General features: G+C 40.4%; 1 protein-coding gene across 4 annotated transcripts in view; it reads right to left on the bottom strand.

The window, feature by feature from the left end:
• The window catches only part of LOC122876344 (transducin-like enhancer protein 4), a 35156-nt gene extending 18358 nt beyond the window's left edge, over positions 1 to 16798 (bottom strand). For 2 of the 4 annotated variants that reach the window (XM_044196570.1, XM_044196571.1), the window contains exons 1-6: positions 16118 to 16798; positions 15675 to 15772; positions 13622 to 13685; positions 13451 to 13495; positions 3508 to 3570; positions 138 to 212 (exon numbers count right to left, since the gene is read on the bottom strand). In XM_044196570.1, coding sequence (XP_044052505.1) covers positions 138 to 212; positions 3508 to 3570; positions 13451 to 13495; positions 13622 to 13685; positions 15675 to 15772; positions 16118 to 16162 — 390 coding nt within the window. In that variant the 5' untranslated portion in view covers positions 16163 to 16798. The remainder of the gene's footprint in view (positions 1 to 137; positions 213 to 3507; positions 3571 to 13450; positions 13496 to 13621; positions 13686 to 15674; positions 15773 to 16117) is intronic. The other 2 variants (XM_044196572.1, XM_044196573.1) reach the window with 2 other exon arrangements.
• Positions 16799 to 17105: the final 307 nt, after the last annotated feature.

The raw sequence follows: 17105 nt of genomic DNA, 5'->3' as shown, positions 1-17105 counted from the left end.
TTGTTGTCCATTCATGTCTTTCTCACTTAGCATTAGCTGTTACTGTTTAGCTCCACTATCATCTTAAAACATCTCTTTTTCTATTACTGTGTGTGTGTGTGTGTGTGTGTGTGTGTGTGTTTGTGCAATACACCCACTCCTATGATGGCGTTGAGTTCAGCCATGGTGACCTGCTTGGCCCTCTCCACCGCCTGAACCACCTGCTGCTGATGCTGGGAGAGAGACAGTGACCATCAGAGAAAGTGAGATATCGAAACAGCAACTGAGACGGAGAGAAGAAGATCTGTTCAATTCAGACATCTGGATTTTAAAGAGGGATCGGGACGATTATGACCTCTACGGACAAACAGAAGGAACTACAACAACAGTATTACAAATGTATTCCTCCTACATAATTCTCTGGTGTAAATGAAGATGGTAATACCGTATATAAAAAAAAAAGACTCTCTGCACACCTGTGAATTAGCTACTACCTCACATCTGTTCAGGATTTGTTTACAACAAAGTGATGCTTTTTCTATCAAACCTGAATAACAGCTAATTGGCAGCTGTCAGTTAGACTTTACACAGTCTGACATATACTTACCAATCAGCAATGCACTGATCATAAAACCTGACCAACTGTTATACGCATACTCATTAAACCAGCCATAAATGTGCAGTAACAGAGTGAGCAACAGTTTCTTACTGTACCTTGAACAAGATATTTTTTTTCCTCACCAGTTTCTGGACAAAAGCATCCACCATCTTATTAAAATCCAAGGCTCTGACCAGTTTAAATGCCATCAGACAAGAACCTGAGACACCTCTGAGTCATCATTGCTGTTTGCTCTTTATGTGGAAAACAAGTGCCCCTCCTCACAATTTGATACTAACCAGTGTGTTCATTAAAGCTCATCGGATCTAAAAAAAACAATCAGCAGCTAATTAGGGTGTGTAAGTTGGTCAAGCGTAACTTTCACAGGCAATTCCTTCTTTGGGGAGCAGAATTTGAAAACAAAAAAATGGGTGCAAGATGTGCTGTAGCACAAGTGGCTAAAAATCCTGATATAAACATCTTATGGAGAAGCCCAGTGTAAGAGATCCTGCAAGCGTCTAGAGTAAATCATTGTATGCATATATGTATGACCACTGTACTGGAGATGATGATTCACTTTTGGGGTGGTGAAACATTTTCCATCCGTTTACATTAACATGTGTATGGCACAACAGCTATAACCATAAATTCTGTGCAATTCTGTTGTCTGTTCTCTGCTCACACATCTCAAAATGGTGTAGCTGCAAAAACTTCAACATAGAGAAACAGACATATTTGCAGAGAGAAAGGGAAAGAGACACCCAGAGAGGCAGGCAGCTAACAGGGCAAAGTCATCCAAAGGGTACAGAGCGAGAAAGACAGATCTAGACGGTGAGAGAGAGAGAGCAGCAAGATTCATCCAGGAGCGCAAAACATCAAAGTAGGGCTGAGATGAAAGAGTTTATCCGGTGTGGAAATGAACCTGACCATCGAGTTCAGCTACACCTCTGCAGACTGAGTCCAACTTGCCTGAACGTGACTCACACATGAAAAGATCTATCAGTCCAATGAATGTTGGCAAATAGCTTTTATTCCATTATTATCAATAATTCTATTAATTATAGACCTAGGATGGACACCAAACATTTAGCAACCAACAATTTAGTCTTTCATTTCAGCCAAATCAGCTGCTTTTCATTTCATCACATTACCATTAGAGTTTACCTGTTACCTTTACTGTAGGATGATACTTGATGCAGAAACAAACAAAAACACTGCTTTGTTAGCTGCCCTTTATTAAAACACAGTTTCTAACTGGCTGCAATAGCTAAGGGAGATGAGCACAAATGACTTCAACTCAAATGCAGAAAACAGGTGGATGGATCACTGAAAGCTTCCATGTAAAATACTGACTGTCACACTTTTACACTGTTGCAAGGGAAAACAAGATTGTAAATATCAAAATCTCCCTGCAATCATTGCAAAGACTTTTAGAAAATCACATAAAGTACGATTTTAATTAGATCCATTCAATAATTGTCACATTCAAACAGACAGTGTGGCTTAATTATGCCAGATTTAAGGCTGGGTTTGTTCAAAAATACTCAAATACTGGTGCCACTACGGTAACCGAGTTTTGGCACTGATACCAAAACATTACTTTACTCAATTCCATTACTTGCTGAGTACAAACGCTTGTCCACAAAAATCTTTTTTTCTTGAAAAAAAAAGGACAAACATGAACAACAATATCTTTGCCTAAAGAAAATGCAGTATAAATTTAGCAAAATCATGACTTAAGTCAAGAAATATCTGATCAAACAATGAGCATAACAAGACTATGACCCAGGATTCAGTGCCAACTTTAGTTCTTTGACACTTTTTGATACTTTGGGATGAGGCCACAATTCTGTTACCACTAGTATTTAAGGTGTGCGACCCAATTCTATCTATGTATGCTCAATTATATGCACTAGGCATAATTCTGATACTGGTCCTTATACCGGTAAAATATTTCTGAGCAATTATTGCTCGATAAAGTAGGTTGACTGATACATCATCCTGTTTGTGACAATAATGCTACTGTCAAACACAATTCCAAACCGCAAGAAGGAACAATAACAGAAAATGACAAAAATAAAAACAAAAGAGCTCTCGCAAACACAGTCGATGTGATTTGCAGCACAATAATAATATGATTGTGTTACATTTCATATGCACACCCAGTAAACAAGGCTGTGCATCAAAACAAAGCAGTAAAAGCCGTTTCCTCTCCCTGCCTCCCCTCTCTGCAGGCCTCAGGGCTCTGTAGCAGCACCACAGTCTAATGCCATTATTCCTAATCCACCCTAAACCCTCCTAATCCATGGCTAATCTGGAGGAGAGCTTTGGAGTCCACACTCACTCCTTCCTGCTGTTCCCATCCCTCAACACACACACACACACACACACACACACGTACACACCTTCAACTCCTCCAGAGGAAGGATTTATCAGCTAAACACACACACCCAAAGATTCCACAATAAGCATACTGTATAAAAACACACTTCTCACACCCCCTACTGTATGCGCACACATTTTATGTGTATTTTATGTGCATGCAGGTGGACAAATATACAAACACACACACAAAATAAACTCAAACACAAAAGAATCTTCTCACACACACACTTACACACTTAGCCGCTGGCTCCTGCATATGTTAGTGGGAGACATTTAATAAGTTCGGAGCATATCTGCCTATCCCGAGCAGAGAGGATTAGACCAGGATAATCTGTGTGTGTGTGTGTGTGTGTGTGTGTGTGTACATGGCAATGTGCATGCATGTGTGTGTCCATAGCTGTCTGTTTTTCCTCACAATCCACCACATACCTTTCCTCCTCCTATTCCTTCTATGAGTCCTATCTCTCTCGCTCTCTCTCACTCTCTCAGTCTCTCTCGCCCACCTCTGTCTTAACTCACAGTGACAGGCATTTTTCGAGTCTTACCTCTTGAGAGAGGAAGGGGATGACTTGGGCGCAGATTGCGTTCAGCCGTTTGACGATCTCCGCCTGCAAGACAGAGAGATGGGTGCAGAAAACACACAATCCTCAAATTCAGCAACAGACAAGAAGGCGCAATCCTCTTCACACAACCTACAAAAGCTCAAATCAAGTCAGTTTAATATGTGTTAAATTTAAGTAATAGCCCACATTATTTTCACATAATGGCCAGTTCATATTAAACAATGTATACTCAGTTGTTGGGAGCTTTTTCATATTCTGTTAGAAACACCTGGTCTGGTTTGTTTTTACTTCTGGCTCACAGGAAGTCAGGCATTTTACATACAGTATAAGGCAAAGTAGCGCTATGGAGCTGTTTTTCAATGTGTGGGTCCATGTTTTGTTTATCTTCGCAATACACAATCCTACCAATGGTGTCACACTATTCCACTGATCAACAGGTGGAGGTAACACGCCAATATATGCTGAAATGTGCAAGCAAAGACAGGGAAGAAGAACACTGCAAGCTAGTAAACATGTATCTAAACAAGCCTGGATTCAAAACACTCAAAAAATTGGTTTGTTAGACCTCAAGGATACACACAATGTGTTTTGGTGAGTAACACTGAATGTAAACTCCAGAAACTCAAACTTCTTCTGTATAAAAATGTGAGTAAAAAGACATCAAAGTACCACCCACACTGTGTGATTTAAAGGTGATCTCTGGGAAGTGTAGTGCACAGACACCACACCAATGTCACCAAAACAGAAAAAACAAACCTATTATTGAGTGATTATTGTAAAGCAGATTGTGTCGGCCAAGAAGTCTGACTAAAGAGGCAGATATAGATATGTTAATGTTATAACCTTTCGGGTTAAAGGCACTGCTAAAATAATAAAATAATTAGATGATTCGTTAATTAGTCGATGGACAGGAAATTAATCGTCGGAAGCTAGTTCTACAATAGATTCATTACAAAATTCACAGCTTTTTAAGAGTTGTCAGGTGGTAGCTTGCTTCTTCAGATAATTAGTTGAAAAATGTGTCCCATACATTACAAGCAAAAGTGAAAAAACACTGCTGCATGCTATAAATATTATGTCTTATTGTCATTTCGGCAAAGATGCCCGAGACTTACTGTGCACCCTGATGTCTCAACCATTCATGACAGAATAATGGAAATGGGATCAAATACGACGCCCAGATTACTATTACAAGGGCTTTGTGAGTAAGAATTTATTTCTAATCTGCTTTTAACCGAGAATTAGCATTTTAGTTTTCTCAGCAGGTCTGGTAAGCTCACTTCTTTCTAACTCCACACGCTCCCCAGTATTTTTTTCATTTTCAGACTTATAGTCTTCAGTCCCAGCCGACGCTGACTCAAGTGACATCACTTGAGGCAATTTATCAGACTTCACGCTGCTCCCTCTGGAGCCACAAAAGGATTTATACAACTTTTTTCACATATGCAGTAGTGCTCCCCAAGACCTGTAAACAGACTTTGATGTGTAAAATCTGTGCAGTTCCCCTTTAAGTACAGCAACAATGATCACAGCACTTAGGTTAGCACATTTCAATAAAAATCTTAATATTGTAGTGGAGTAAGAACCATTCTAATAACAAGATTTGGGATTTTTAAAAACTATTATTTTGTCAGTAAGATTTAGCGCTTCATGACAGTTCAACTTCCGTATCCCACTTCCAATGACTACACCATTTATTAGAGTTAGACCAATAAATCGATATATCAGTATCTGTGTTTATGTCGGCCAATAAGTAACAAGAAATTGTCGCACAGAAATGCCGAACTAGACTAAACTACACTAAATATTTCAACTGTAAAATGTGTTTGTTTTTGCTTTTAATTACTATCAGCCAATATATTATATATCTGATTTCTGACTCACAAATATCGATGTCAGTATCAGCAAAAATCCACTATCAGGCTACACCACTTATCATTCAGTATCTCTGGAAGGTTATTCTACCGCTGCACTCTCTGAGCATCAATCAACATCAACCTAATGGATGATTTGTAAATATAAACCCAGGTTAATTAAGAGCCAACTACTGAAAAGGCCATCATGGACTGCAATAACTCCTCCAAGTCCAACACAAATGCAGAATAAGCTACATCTCTAACCTTGCCAAGCACTTGTTTCATGTATATAACCTTGACAGAGGTGAACTTTGCTCTGGTATCAGTTGTAACAGATGCCCCCAGAGGCCATGACAGCAAACCTGCAGACACACACTGATACGAACCCTTCAGACAGAAGCACAAGCAACACTCCTGCGGGATGGTACACATTAACACAACCATGCACACACAGACACAAGCAGATACACACCTCCACAGCCTTCTCTGTATTCATCAGATGTTTTACTGAACCCAAGGGTTGGCTTTTAAAGATTATACAGCTCTCTCTCTCTCTCTCTCTCTCTCTCTCTCTCTCTCTCTCTCTCTCTCTCTCTCTCTCTCTCTCTCCATCAGGTAGGATTTTTTTTTAACAGGAAATTGCCTGATCCACTGTCCCAAAGGGAGTGCCAGTAGTGCAACTCTAATCCAAACACAAACACAGACAAAACACAGACTCACACAAAAACACACACCAAATGACACACAGGGCTGCACATCATCTTCTTTATTTGTGAGACTAAGTACATACAACTATATAACAGAAAGTCGTTCCTCGAGAGAGGTCAAGTGACCTGCAGGCACAATGGTCGGAAGACTCTGGGGCTCTCCAGCGGTACTCCCGATTTTACAAATAATTTGACTGCCAAAACTTACAGCAGTATTTTCTTTGGTCATACGAACTATATAAGATGTCAAGCAACATGAAACTGATTGACTCACCGATTAAAATACCATCAGCGAAGCAAAAACAACAGGATGCTAACAGCGCTGCAACTACCGATGTTAGCATAGAATAAGCTATCCTTAGCTCTGGCCAGATCGCCTGGTGGCGGTTGTCACTCACACGATTAATAACTCGGTTGAGATTTTGATGCCCACATGGACATTGGTCGGGGTTCGGTATCTAAAGTCAACAGAGTTTAGAGTTTTGTCCCATAAGACAAAGAAAAGAAGCAAATCTTCACATTTGAGAAGCTGGAACCAGACATTGTTTGGCACTTTGGCTTGAAAACTGACTAAAACAATCGATCGATTATCAGATCTAAATCGATGAATTTTCTGTCAATCAACTAATCGATTAATCGACTAATCATTTCAGCTCAACACTGGAGATCACCAGAAGACACCAGAATTCAGACAGAACATTTGTGCCAGAAGACAAGAGGATCTGACCTCAGTTTTAAACAACAGGCAGCAGTTAATAAGTTTATTGTTGAGTTTACACTAAATGCAAAACAAACATTATTTTTTTTAAAACACTTCCAGCTGCATTTTAAGTACAAACAGTGCTATATAAATAAAGTTTATTCTTATATATTATGTCTAAAACTTTGGAAAGCAGTCCGAGGCTGAAAGTTGACATGTCTGATTTTATCTTTACTGAGGCAGGAAATGTGTGCTCTGCTAAAGTAGCAGCACCAGCTCAGGTGAAGGTTTTGCCAGCGAAGAGTAGATGCCGCAGAATAGAGGTGTAGCTATAAAGGCAGCCAAGTTTTCCAAAAATGTGCTTAGTCAGACAACACAAACAAAACCAAACAAAAGGACAGATGTATGACTTCAACGTAAACCTTATTAACTCTTCAGACATTAGCAACCATTGCCACTCAAGAGGTTCCATTCAGTACATTTATTCATTCACTGTTCACACTTGATTATTCACTTACTGACAACTATCTCACTATGTCAGAAAATACCCTAAAACCTCTTTGACATCCAAGGCCTCTCATTCTTTGTGTTTTTTTATTGAATAGTCCTGAGTGGTGTGCTTTTAAGGCAAGACTTCAGAGGCCATGAATGTAAACCGTAAATATATATTCAGGATGTCTGAGCACCAACTATCAGTAGAGTTAGGAAGCCATTTAGTGTCGAGCAGATGGGGAACTATAAGGCAGGGTTGCAATTCAATCTACCTGTGATTAACACAGTGCTGCAGCTGCTCGCGCTCCCACAGACAATCTAAAACACTGACATTTTCATTTTATATTTAACGTTTATCCAGGGAAGACTTGCTGTGCACACATGCCCTTTTTCAGTTCGGTTCTGCTTCACATTCATACACACCGGGGAGCTGCCCAGTACATATTAGCCTCTGAGAAACTCCACTGTATTAGTTGGCTGGGTATAAGTGCCTTGCTCAAGGGCACCTTAGTGTTAGGTGTTGAGGGCAAAGGAGGCCATGCTCAGTATTTTACAGCTGGGAAATGAGTTGGTGATCCTCCATCATCCTCCACGCTAGCAGCAGCTTGAGAAGTGAATGAATAAAAGAACTGCTTCCTCTGGTCTGGCATAAGGAAATAGATGTTCAAGGAGACAGTAAATGGATGGCAGAAAGCTACAGTGGTGAGGATCAGGCTGTATGAGATGCTGCTACATCCGCTTGGACATAAGAGGGCTGCCAGGCACCGCCAAAATTAGAACAACATCACCTATCGAGCTGGCCAAAAACGTACCACAGTGTTTTTCCAAGTTTGAGCTCTATTAGTGTTATTATTGATTTTGAAGTATTCTGGGGGCATTTTATACCTCTATTAGAGGATAGACAGTTGAGAGCTTACAGGAAATGAGGAGAGAGAGGAATGGGGAATGGCATGCAGCAGAAGTCTTTGGTCAGACCAAACTGTGGACGTTGCAATTACATAGTCTTAGGCCATTAGGCCGCCAGGGAGCCCCAGTTCCCCAGCTGGAACTCAACTGCGTGGGTTTCTTAATGGTTTTAATGTAAAATATATGTAATAGAGCTGAAGTGATTAGTCGATTAATCGATTAGTCATGCCAAAGAAAATGAATTGGCAACTATTTTGATAATCGATACATTTTCAAATTAAAGTAAAAATGCCCCAAATTTTGCAGGCTCCAGCTTCTCAAATGTGAATATTTACTGGATTTCTTAGTCCTCTAAGATATTAAACAAATGGTCTCTGTTTTTTTTTTTTTACTATTTTCTGACATTTTATGGACCAAACTGTGGTTGGGGAAAATATTGAACTGATTAATCGACAATAACAATGATCATTAGTTTCAACCCAAACATATTATGTAGCAAATGCAAAACATGCAAAACCAATAATGTAGCACTTTAAAACTGCAGTGGTTTTATTTTGAAAGACTGACAACCACAGTAGTGTAAAAATAAAGATTCTAATGCTATGAGATCACTTGTAAAAATGCAGATAACCACTAACAACTCTACAACCTCCAATCGATGCATTTTGAAGAGGTGACCCTGAGATGTTGGCACACAAATGGAAACAAAAGCACCGGAGCAGAAAAGGAAAGGGAGATGCTTTTCCACGAGGCAACACAACCAATTTCAGGTGACATTTTACATCAATGGCGACAATCGTGACTGTCGGCCAGAGTGCAGGGATGTCAGCCTGTTTGGCCAACATGTCTGTTTACACTGCCAAAGCGAAAAAGCAGGGCTCCTTTTTTTCTCGAAAAGCGTCCTGTGTTTCGTGCAAACCTGAGAATGTGTATCTGCAGCGAGCAGGCCTCAACTTCGACCTGGACCTGTCACCGTCTTGACAGTGAATAAATAATAAGAAACGACTGGCCAGAGAGTCCTCTGAGGTTAGGACTCAAACCTGGTCGATCCACGGAGCTTATTGCGAGATTAGAGGACTCTGTGGTCACATAAAGCCCAGTAACCTCTGAGGCGAGATCATGTGTGCTGAATTTATCTTTGACCCTCAACGTGAGTCACTGGAGAAATGTTCCTCCAGTTAAAAAAGAGAAAAATCAGTGAGCAGTAGCTGCACAACGTCAAACTTCTTATTTTTCGGTTTGTCCCTTGTGATCAGATCAACAACATACAATACATGGTGGGAACTGCCTGACTTATAACAACTTCTGGCACTTTGAAATGTTCAAACTGAAAAAGGGCTACTGCAGAATTTGGCACTGAATATGCTTTCATTATTTACCTGAGAGCACCGACTTGGGTTACAGTACTGTCTTTATTTATAACAGAATGGCGTGCTAGTGTAGCAAAAAACACCCAAGCAATAACAACTTATCACCAAAGATGTTGCCCTAAAGAATGAAAAACATTTCAAATATTCCCACTTTAACTCCTAACAACAAAGAAATTAGATCAGGCAGGAGCCCAGGAGTCAGATTGGGTCAGATAGAAGATCAAATCTCTATCTCCCCTGTGGAGCTTTGTAAGCACCACATCAGCACCAGCTAATACACCTAATGGACCCCACCATATAAAAGCTGTATTCCCTTGTGACTGTATGTATGTATGTGTATGTGTGTGTGTGTGTGTGTGTGTGATAGGTAGGGAGGGACAGAAAGGCAAAACAAAGGGTACTATACAGACAAGCTAAAAACTGTTCAAGCTGCAAAATTTCTGCTTAATGTAAAGATTTAATTTGCACCTTATTAAAATTTAAAATAAACCCTCTCTTTTTCCAGACAGGGTTAGTAGTGGTGACACTTGCTTTTTTGAAGCGGGCCCTTGGCACCAGGTCAATTAAAGAGAGATTTTCTCCCCCACAGTTTTGTTTGAATCATTGTTTGAGATTTCTATAAAATTACTGTTTCCAGTATTTATGCTAAGCTATCCGGCTGTTGGCTGTAGCCTTACATTTACTGGACAGATATGGGAGTGGTATCAATCTTCTCATCTAACTCTCAGCAAGAAAGAGAATAAGCGTATTCCCCAAAATGTCAAACTATTCCTTCAGTCATCTCGGGACCACTCAGATTACTCTTGTGACCCCTTGAGGGGTGCCGACCCCCAGGTTGGGAACCACTAAAATACACTGTCACAGTTTTACCCAGAATGCCATCATTTTCACCCTCCTGTTACATACAGAAGTGAAATTTAAAGTAAAACCTGAATCTGAAGATTATTAAAATACTTTATATGAAAGTTGTTAACCATCAGAAAATATGACAATAATTACAGGACTGTCATTTAAAATCTTATTTACTGTGATATAAATGTTCCAATGTTTTCTAAATGCAATTTCTAAAAGTCATTCCAAGTATTAAAATGCCGGATAAAACATTACGTGACCAAAATCCTCGAAATGAAACAAATGGCTCCCTATCCGCTGCAGTAAAATGAGTTGTCAGACCTCATTGAAAACACTGCCAGTCTTCAGTATCAAAACGTCTTATTATTTCCTTCTTTCACCACTTTCTCCTCCCTCCTCCTTGCCTTTTTCTCCCCATCCTTCGCTTGCTTTATTTCTCTTTCAGCCTCGCTAATTTGCAATTGATTAGCTGTCCTCTCGCAGCTCAGTCCCCATGCTCTACACCCCTCGTACCCTCCTCCCTCCTCTCCGCCTCCCCGCCTGTTCTCTCCTCCATCTACGAGTCAATTTCTCTTTAACGAGGGTACCAGAGCCCTTCTGTGTAAATAAAACAGAGAGCAGAGGAAAAAATCAATGGGCTTATTACCTTCAGAAAATGCTAAACAAGCAATATTAGCAATTCACTTGGTAGCGGAGGCCGACTGCCTTAATGGGACTGAGGCTCAACACCCCCTCCCCAGAAAACACCCCCTCAATCTCAGCATCCACTCAACGAGCCACACACATCTTATCGTCATATCAAATGCCGTAGATAGACGTCCCATGCATGCTTGGCGTACAAGTGCACACAAACACAGCCTGCACATCAAAATCATCTCACACACACACACACACACAAACACACAAAACATGAACGCACAGATAGAAATTAGGGATTCACACCCCACAAACAGAAATCATTGGGCACCACACAGAGCCGCAGGCCACATTTTACCTATTTTTATTTTTTCTGCCTTTCTCCCAATGAACACATACACACACACACACACACACACACACACACACACACAAACAAACAGCAGCAGACAGCAGGATTTATAGTAGACACCCAGTATTTCATCAGACAAGTCTGATTAGTGTGCCAGTACAAAGCTGCATGTGTGTGCAACATTTACACACAGAAACACACACACACACAGACACACGATAACAGAAACAAACAAAAAGACAAACACACATGCCCAAGTAAACGTCTACAATATATGAGCACACACACACAATGCACACAAATAGTACATACACAACTAAATAAACAACTACAGTGTGCATACACACAAACACACACACACACACACACATACTAAGTAAACATGTACAGTATACATACAGGCTGTTATACAGACACCCCACCGCACACACACACACACACACACACACACACACACACACACACACACAGCAAAGTAAACACACAGTATGGATACACACAAAATCATACACACAGCAAGACAAAGGCCAAGCATTTATCACTTCCTCTCATACTCTCACAAACGCACACACATTCGCACACACCATTTCTCTGGAAATGAATGTGTTGTAGCTGGTAAGCTGTAGCCCATTTAGCCTGGCAGCTGATGTGTGGTTAACACAGACATTTATGCTAATGACCTTCTGTGTTTAAAAAAAGGCAGCAGTATGTAAAGGCTCGTTAAAGGCCAAATCCTCGTTCACTCAAGTCATTTTTCAGCCCATTTTCTCATTCAATTAAACTGATGAAATCATTATTCACATGTGGAATTACTACTCAGCCTCACAAGGCAACGAAACTGCTGCTTTTTACCCTGTAAATATATCACATTTCCATTATGAAATGAACACCTTTAATATACTGTATGATTTGGGATGATTTTCCCTTTAACACTAGCTCCAGTTTGTGCCTCTCATGATTTACCATTACATTCAAGTCACAGCTAAGCATCCAGTTTACCTAAAACTAATTACCCGGAGATCTTTGAAAAACCCAGAAGGTTGTTTAACAGAGTTTACCACGATGCTGAAGGTATTTCCAGAATCTTCAAAAACTCTTCCAATCATCTGGATGAAAAAATATTCAGTATTTTGCACTTTTAACCCGTTTCTCAAGTTGCGACTGTATTTCCTGATATAGGTAGCCAGAAATGACTCTTTCGTAAAGCACGGGCAAAATATTAATGCATTATTTTGTGTGAAAATGAAAAAATCTAATGGAAAGAAACATAAATATATACCAATACTGATAATACAGTGATTTTGGTTCATGTTGTACAAATTGAGCAAGGAGGTATGTCATTTCCAGCTACCATCTTTGTTTTGGATTAGGAAAACAGAGTAGTTTGCTGCATGTTAAAGCTTATTTAACATGAACAGAGTATATTGATCCAAATGTTTAGAAGAGTCTTTGAGGATTTTGGAAATACCTTCAAAAAAGCAGTAAGTGTTGTTAAACAGCCTTTTGGGTTTTTCATTGATCACCGGGAAGATATTAAATCAGACGCTTAGCTCTGTAGCTCGAATGTAATGGGAATACATGAAAGGCACAAAATGGGGCTAACACTAGAATATCACTGGCAGGGAATTTGTTGACCAAAGAAAGGTGAAGAGATCATTATAAGGCGGTAACAACAATAGAAACATATGTATTTTCTTGCAGAATTTAGCAAAACTATCAACACCAGTCTGTATAAAACGCGGGGGCTGGAAAAACATGGTGGGATATCTTGAAACCTGAGATATTTCAGTTTTAAAATTCAAAACTGCCATAAACTGACTGCAGTTTGGCCTTCCTAGTGATAACCTTGTAGCACTGGCAGTGATTAATAAGTTATCTCCAAATTCACAGGACTTTGGCCTGAATAAAACTTGTAGAATTCAACAGCAATTACAGATTTCAAGATCAAAAGCTCATGTTAATCTAATCTACCATCTGCATTCCTCTGAGACCTAATACGCTGTGTGGTTTGAATCAGTTCTTCTTTTTGACATTCGAGTAAAAAACATTCCTACCTGCTTGTGCATCTCGATGTTGAGTCCGTATGACATTTCGTAGTACTGAAAAAAACAAAGATCAAAGCAAGGTCAAAAAAGGTCTTCTCTGTTCCTCTTTTTGCACACATCAAAAATACTAATGCATTTATGCGCGCATGCGCACACACAAACGTAGTCAATGAGACTCACCATGACATAGTGTCTCTGCATCTCAGTTTTCTCACTGGCCAGTTTCTCACACTCCAATTTCAGACTGTGAGGCAGATGGAAAATGTTATGTTAGTATATATGTCATGATCAAACAAACAGCAACCCACACACGTGCGCGCACACACACACACACACACACACACCTGAAATCATTTAGGACTTTAAATAACTCTACAAGATCTCTTACATGTTTTGTCACATGAAACAAATTCACAAAAAATGAAATTGACGATGCCACTTTCAGAATACTGAGCCTGTAAGTGACTACATCCTGTTACTTTAAATTTGCATTTCTAAATCTGAGTGCTACAAAGAAAGAAGAAAAAGAGTTGCTTGGATCACCCCAGTTTCCCCTGCAGACACTTACTCAGCAGGTACAGAGCAGTAATTAATGGATCAATAGACGACCACACAAACCTCATCATATATTCTTACAGTGTGAGTGGATGCCCAAACTGCACCATCAACAAAAAAGCAACCATATAATGAGGATCCATTTTACAACTGTGGTTACACAAAAGCTTAACTCTTTCAAATGTTGTCTGTTACTGGAAAGCCTCCACATATTACTACTTCATGCTTTTGTACATGTATTCTATTAGAAACTTGGCAGGTTTACAATGTTGGAGGTAAAGTAAGGACACTGTCATGCCAAATACGGACTAACAGAGACACTTATGCATGTTACTGAAATGTAAAATATAGAATAAGATGAAGAATATGGGAAGATTGAAACTGTGAATCTTCAGTACGTAAGCCTTAATTTGAGCTTGATGATGATGCATTTTGGACAATGTCCAATTGGTTTCATCAACCCAGAAGGTTGGAGAATTTACTCAGCCAACAGGGAAATTATGCAGTCTTTCAAACTAAGTAAAAATGTGAAAATCAACTAAATTGGAGACGCAGGTTTTTACACAATATGAATGTCAATAAGCTATGCTTTTTCAGATATTTAAAATGATATTACATGTGACAGGAGACTGGATAATTACATTTGACAAATGTTTTAAGCTCAAAGGAAGTTTCAGAAGACTTTTTACTTTCTTCTAAATAAAAACAAAAAATATCCAAACAAAATGAGGATCTATATTCAGTATGTGTATCAGACCAAGCTTTACTTCCTTTTTTTTACCAAATCAATGTCTCCCTGCAGATAGGATTTCACACATATGCAGCAGTTTGATCACAGTATTACACATGCAGCAGACACTATCATTGGGTCAGCTCATTCAGATCCAGGTTTTGCCAGCAAACTGGGCTGGTTCATCTCACCAGGTGATTGGGCAATAATTACGAGGTGGCCAGAGGTGGGCGATTATTATGCATTGGTATCGTGCTTATGGTTCTGGCCCCCAAGCAATGTATTTCACACTTCATCATGTCGGGTGAAAAAGTATTTCACACCACTTGAGCTTGCAGAGAGAGAAGTGCATACCAAGGTTGATGGGGTTTACCTGTGGTTAGCCACCAGTGATAGATGGACCTGAGACAAATGTACCAGCAGTTCTATGGAGGGTCTGAGGAGAATGATTTCATGGGATCTCCAGATGGATATTTACCTAAGAATGTTTTATTTCTCAATCAAATCCTAAACAATAATCTGTTTCTGTCTTGTATTTCATGATTGCATCATGCATTTTCCTTTATGATTACTGTATGATTCATACATGACTGGTGCAAGGCAGGTCAACATCACAGAAATTACCCTATTCTCACATAATGGGGTTTCAGTTTATAATATGGACTAGGCCTGCAACTAACTAACTATTTTCATTATTAATGAATCTACTGATTATCTTCTCGATTAATCATTTGGTCTGTACAATGTCAGCAAGTTGTGGAAATGGACCATTACAATAGACTAATCGTTGCAGCTCTAATATGGACCCAGAATAACACACAGATCAAATTTACGATCACTCTTCAATCCAATGCAGAAAGTTTGATTAGTATTTTGTTTTGTCATTCTTTTGCTGATGAGCACATGTTTCGATGCAGCGTTAATGCCATGCTCCATCCAAACTCTTACCTGTGATACTGAGCTTGAAGGAAGTGGAACTCCTCCTTGATCCGGTCGCAGGACTCGGTGACAGTGAACTTTAACGGCTGTCCCGGCTGGTGGGGGACCTCAATTCAAACCAAACAGCGTGTGAGGTGGTGGGGGGGGGGGAGAGAGGAAGAACTGAGCCACCAAAGTTCAGTGTCACGACACACACACAGGCAAGACTGTAGATGACAATAGGCCTCTGTGATACGGATGGCCTTTTGGTTTCACTCAGACTCCTTACACGTTAACCCACGCACACTCACAGACACACACAAGCAGCTGCAGCAGTTTGACAATGAGCGCAATTGTCCGTGCGAGCGCGCAGTGGCACGGCAACTTGATCTAAACTGATTACGCATCAGGCGCGCGGCTGTTAATCTGCGCTGTTTTGACATACTGCCTTGGCTGCTTCTGTTCTTACTTACCGGATGCCGTGCCGGGGGGTACATCTTGCTCAGATCTCGAATCATTAAAAATGTATTGTAAAGTTCATCCACATAAACACGAAAACAAAATGTGTGAGCACGGATCTTTCCCCGTGCGTAAAAGGTCAGTCAGTGGCCGCTTTGCGGACTATGTGCAGGTTCCGTGAAGAGCGGAATCATCCTTGGACCTTTGGCTGGCCGTCATTCTTTTAGACAGTATATCAAAAGTCCATTCAGTGTGATCATCAAAGCAGGAGTTGCCTCAGTCTTCTCCAAAATCTCCAGCGAGTTATTTTATGCGCACAAAGCTTAATATTCTCCCTCTGAACTAACAACGAATCCTCTATTTTCTCAGATTTTCCCTACAAAGCATCGACTTCTGTCGCATCATGACCCTGCGAGCTTCTCCGCGGCGTCCTGTCGTCACGCATTTATGGGTTAATTTCCTACAGCCTCCGTTAATGTTCACATCCTCACACAGCACCGGCGAAACAACCACCTCACCGACTGTAGCAGCCTGCCCCAGCAAAGCCAAGTTTAGAAGCAACCAATCGCACGAGCGCAATTACATATTCACAACAATTATAAGAGCCCGTACCGTGACGTCGGGACGTGGAGTTTAATTCATTTCAGTCGATAATAAGCACTACAGATGTGCGTCTCCTGTAAAGAACTACAACTTCCCGGCTCCTCCGCGAACCTCCCAAAGCCAGTGGTGTGTGGTCTGAAGGAGGAGCGGCCATTAAATACAGCCAATAGCGACAGACAAGTGTACACATTGCACTCCATCCTCCTGTCAATCATCGATACGTTGTCCAATCACCTCTAACAGGGTGCGATTTATGCAGACTCCCCACGTGGGGGCTCGGCCTGGTACTAAAAGATGTCACAGGGATTAATCTGGAAACTATCTGTTGACTTAATACGTGTGTGGGTTTTTTTTAACAGACTTCCAGACGGAAGCGAACACATGGCCCCTAGGTGTCTC

The sequence above is a fragment of the Siniperca chuatsi genome, linkage group LG5 (assembly GCF_020085105.1).
Source record: "Siniperca chuatsi isolate FFG_IHB_CAS linkage group LG5, ASM2008510v1, whole genome shotgun sequence".
In the NCBI taxonomy this organism is placed as follows: Eukaryota; Metazoa; Chordata; class Actinopteri; order Centrarchiformes; family Sinipercidae; genus Siniperca; species Siniperca chuatsi.
Note: the sequence above shows the minus strand (reverse complement) of the source record. Positions and strands in the feature narration are given on the sequence as shown.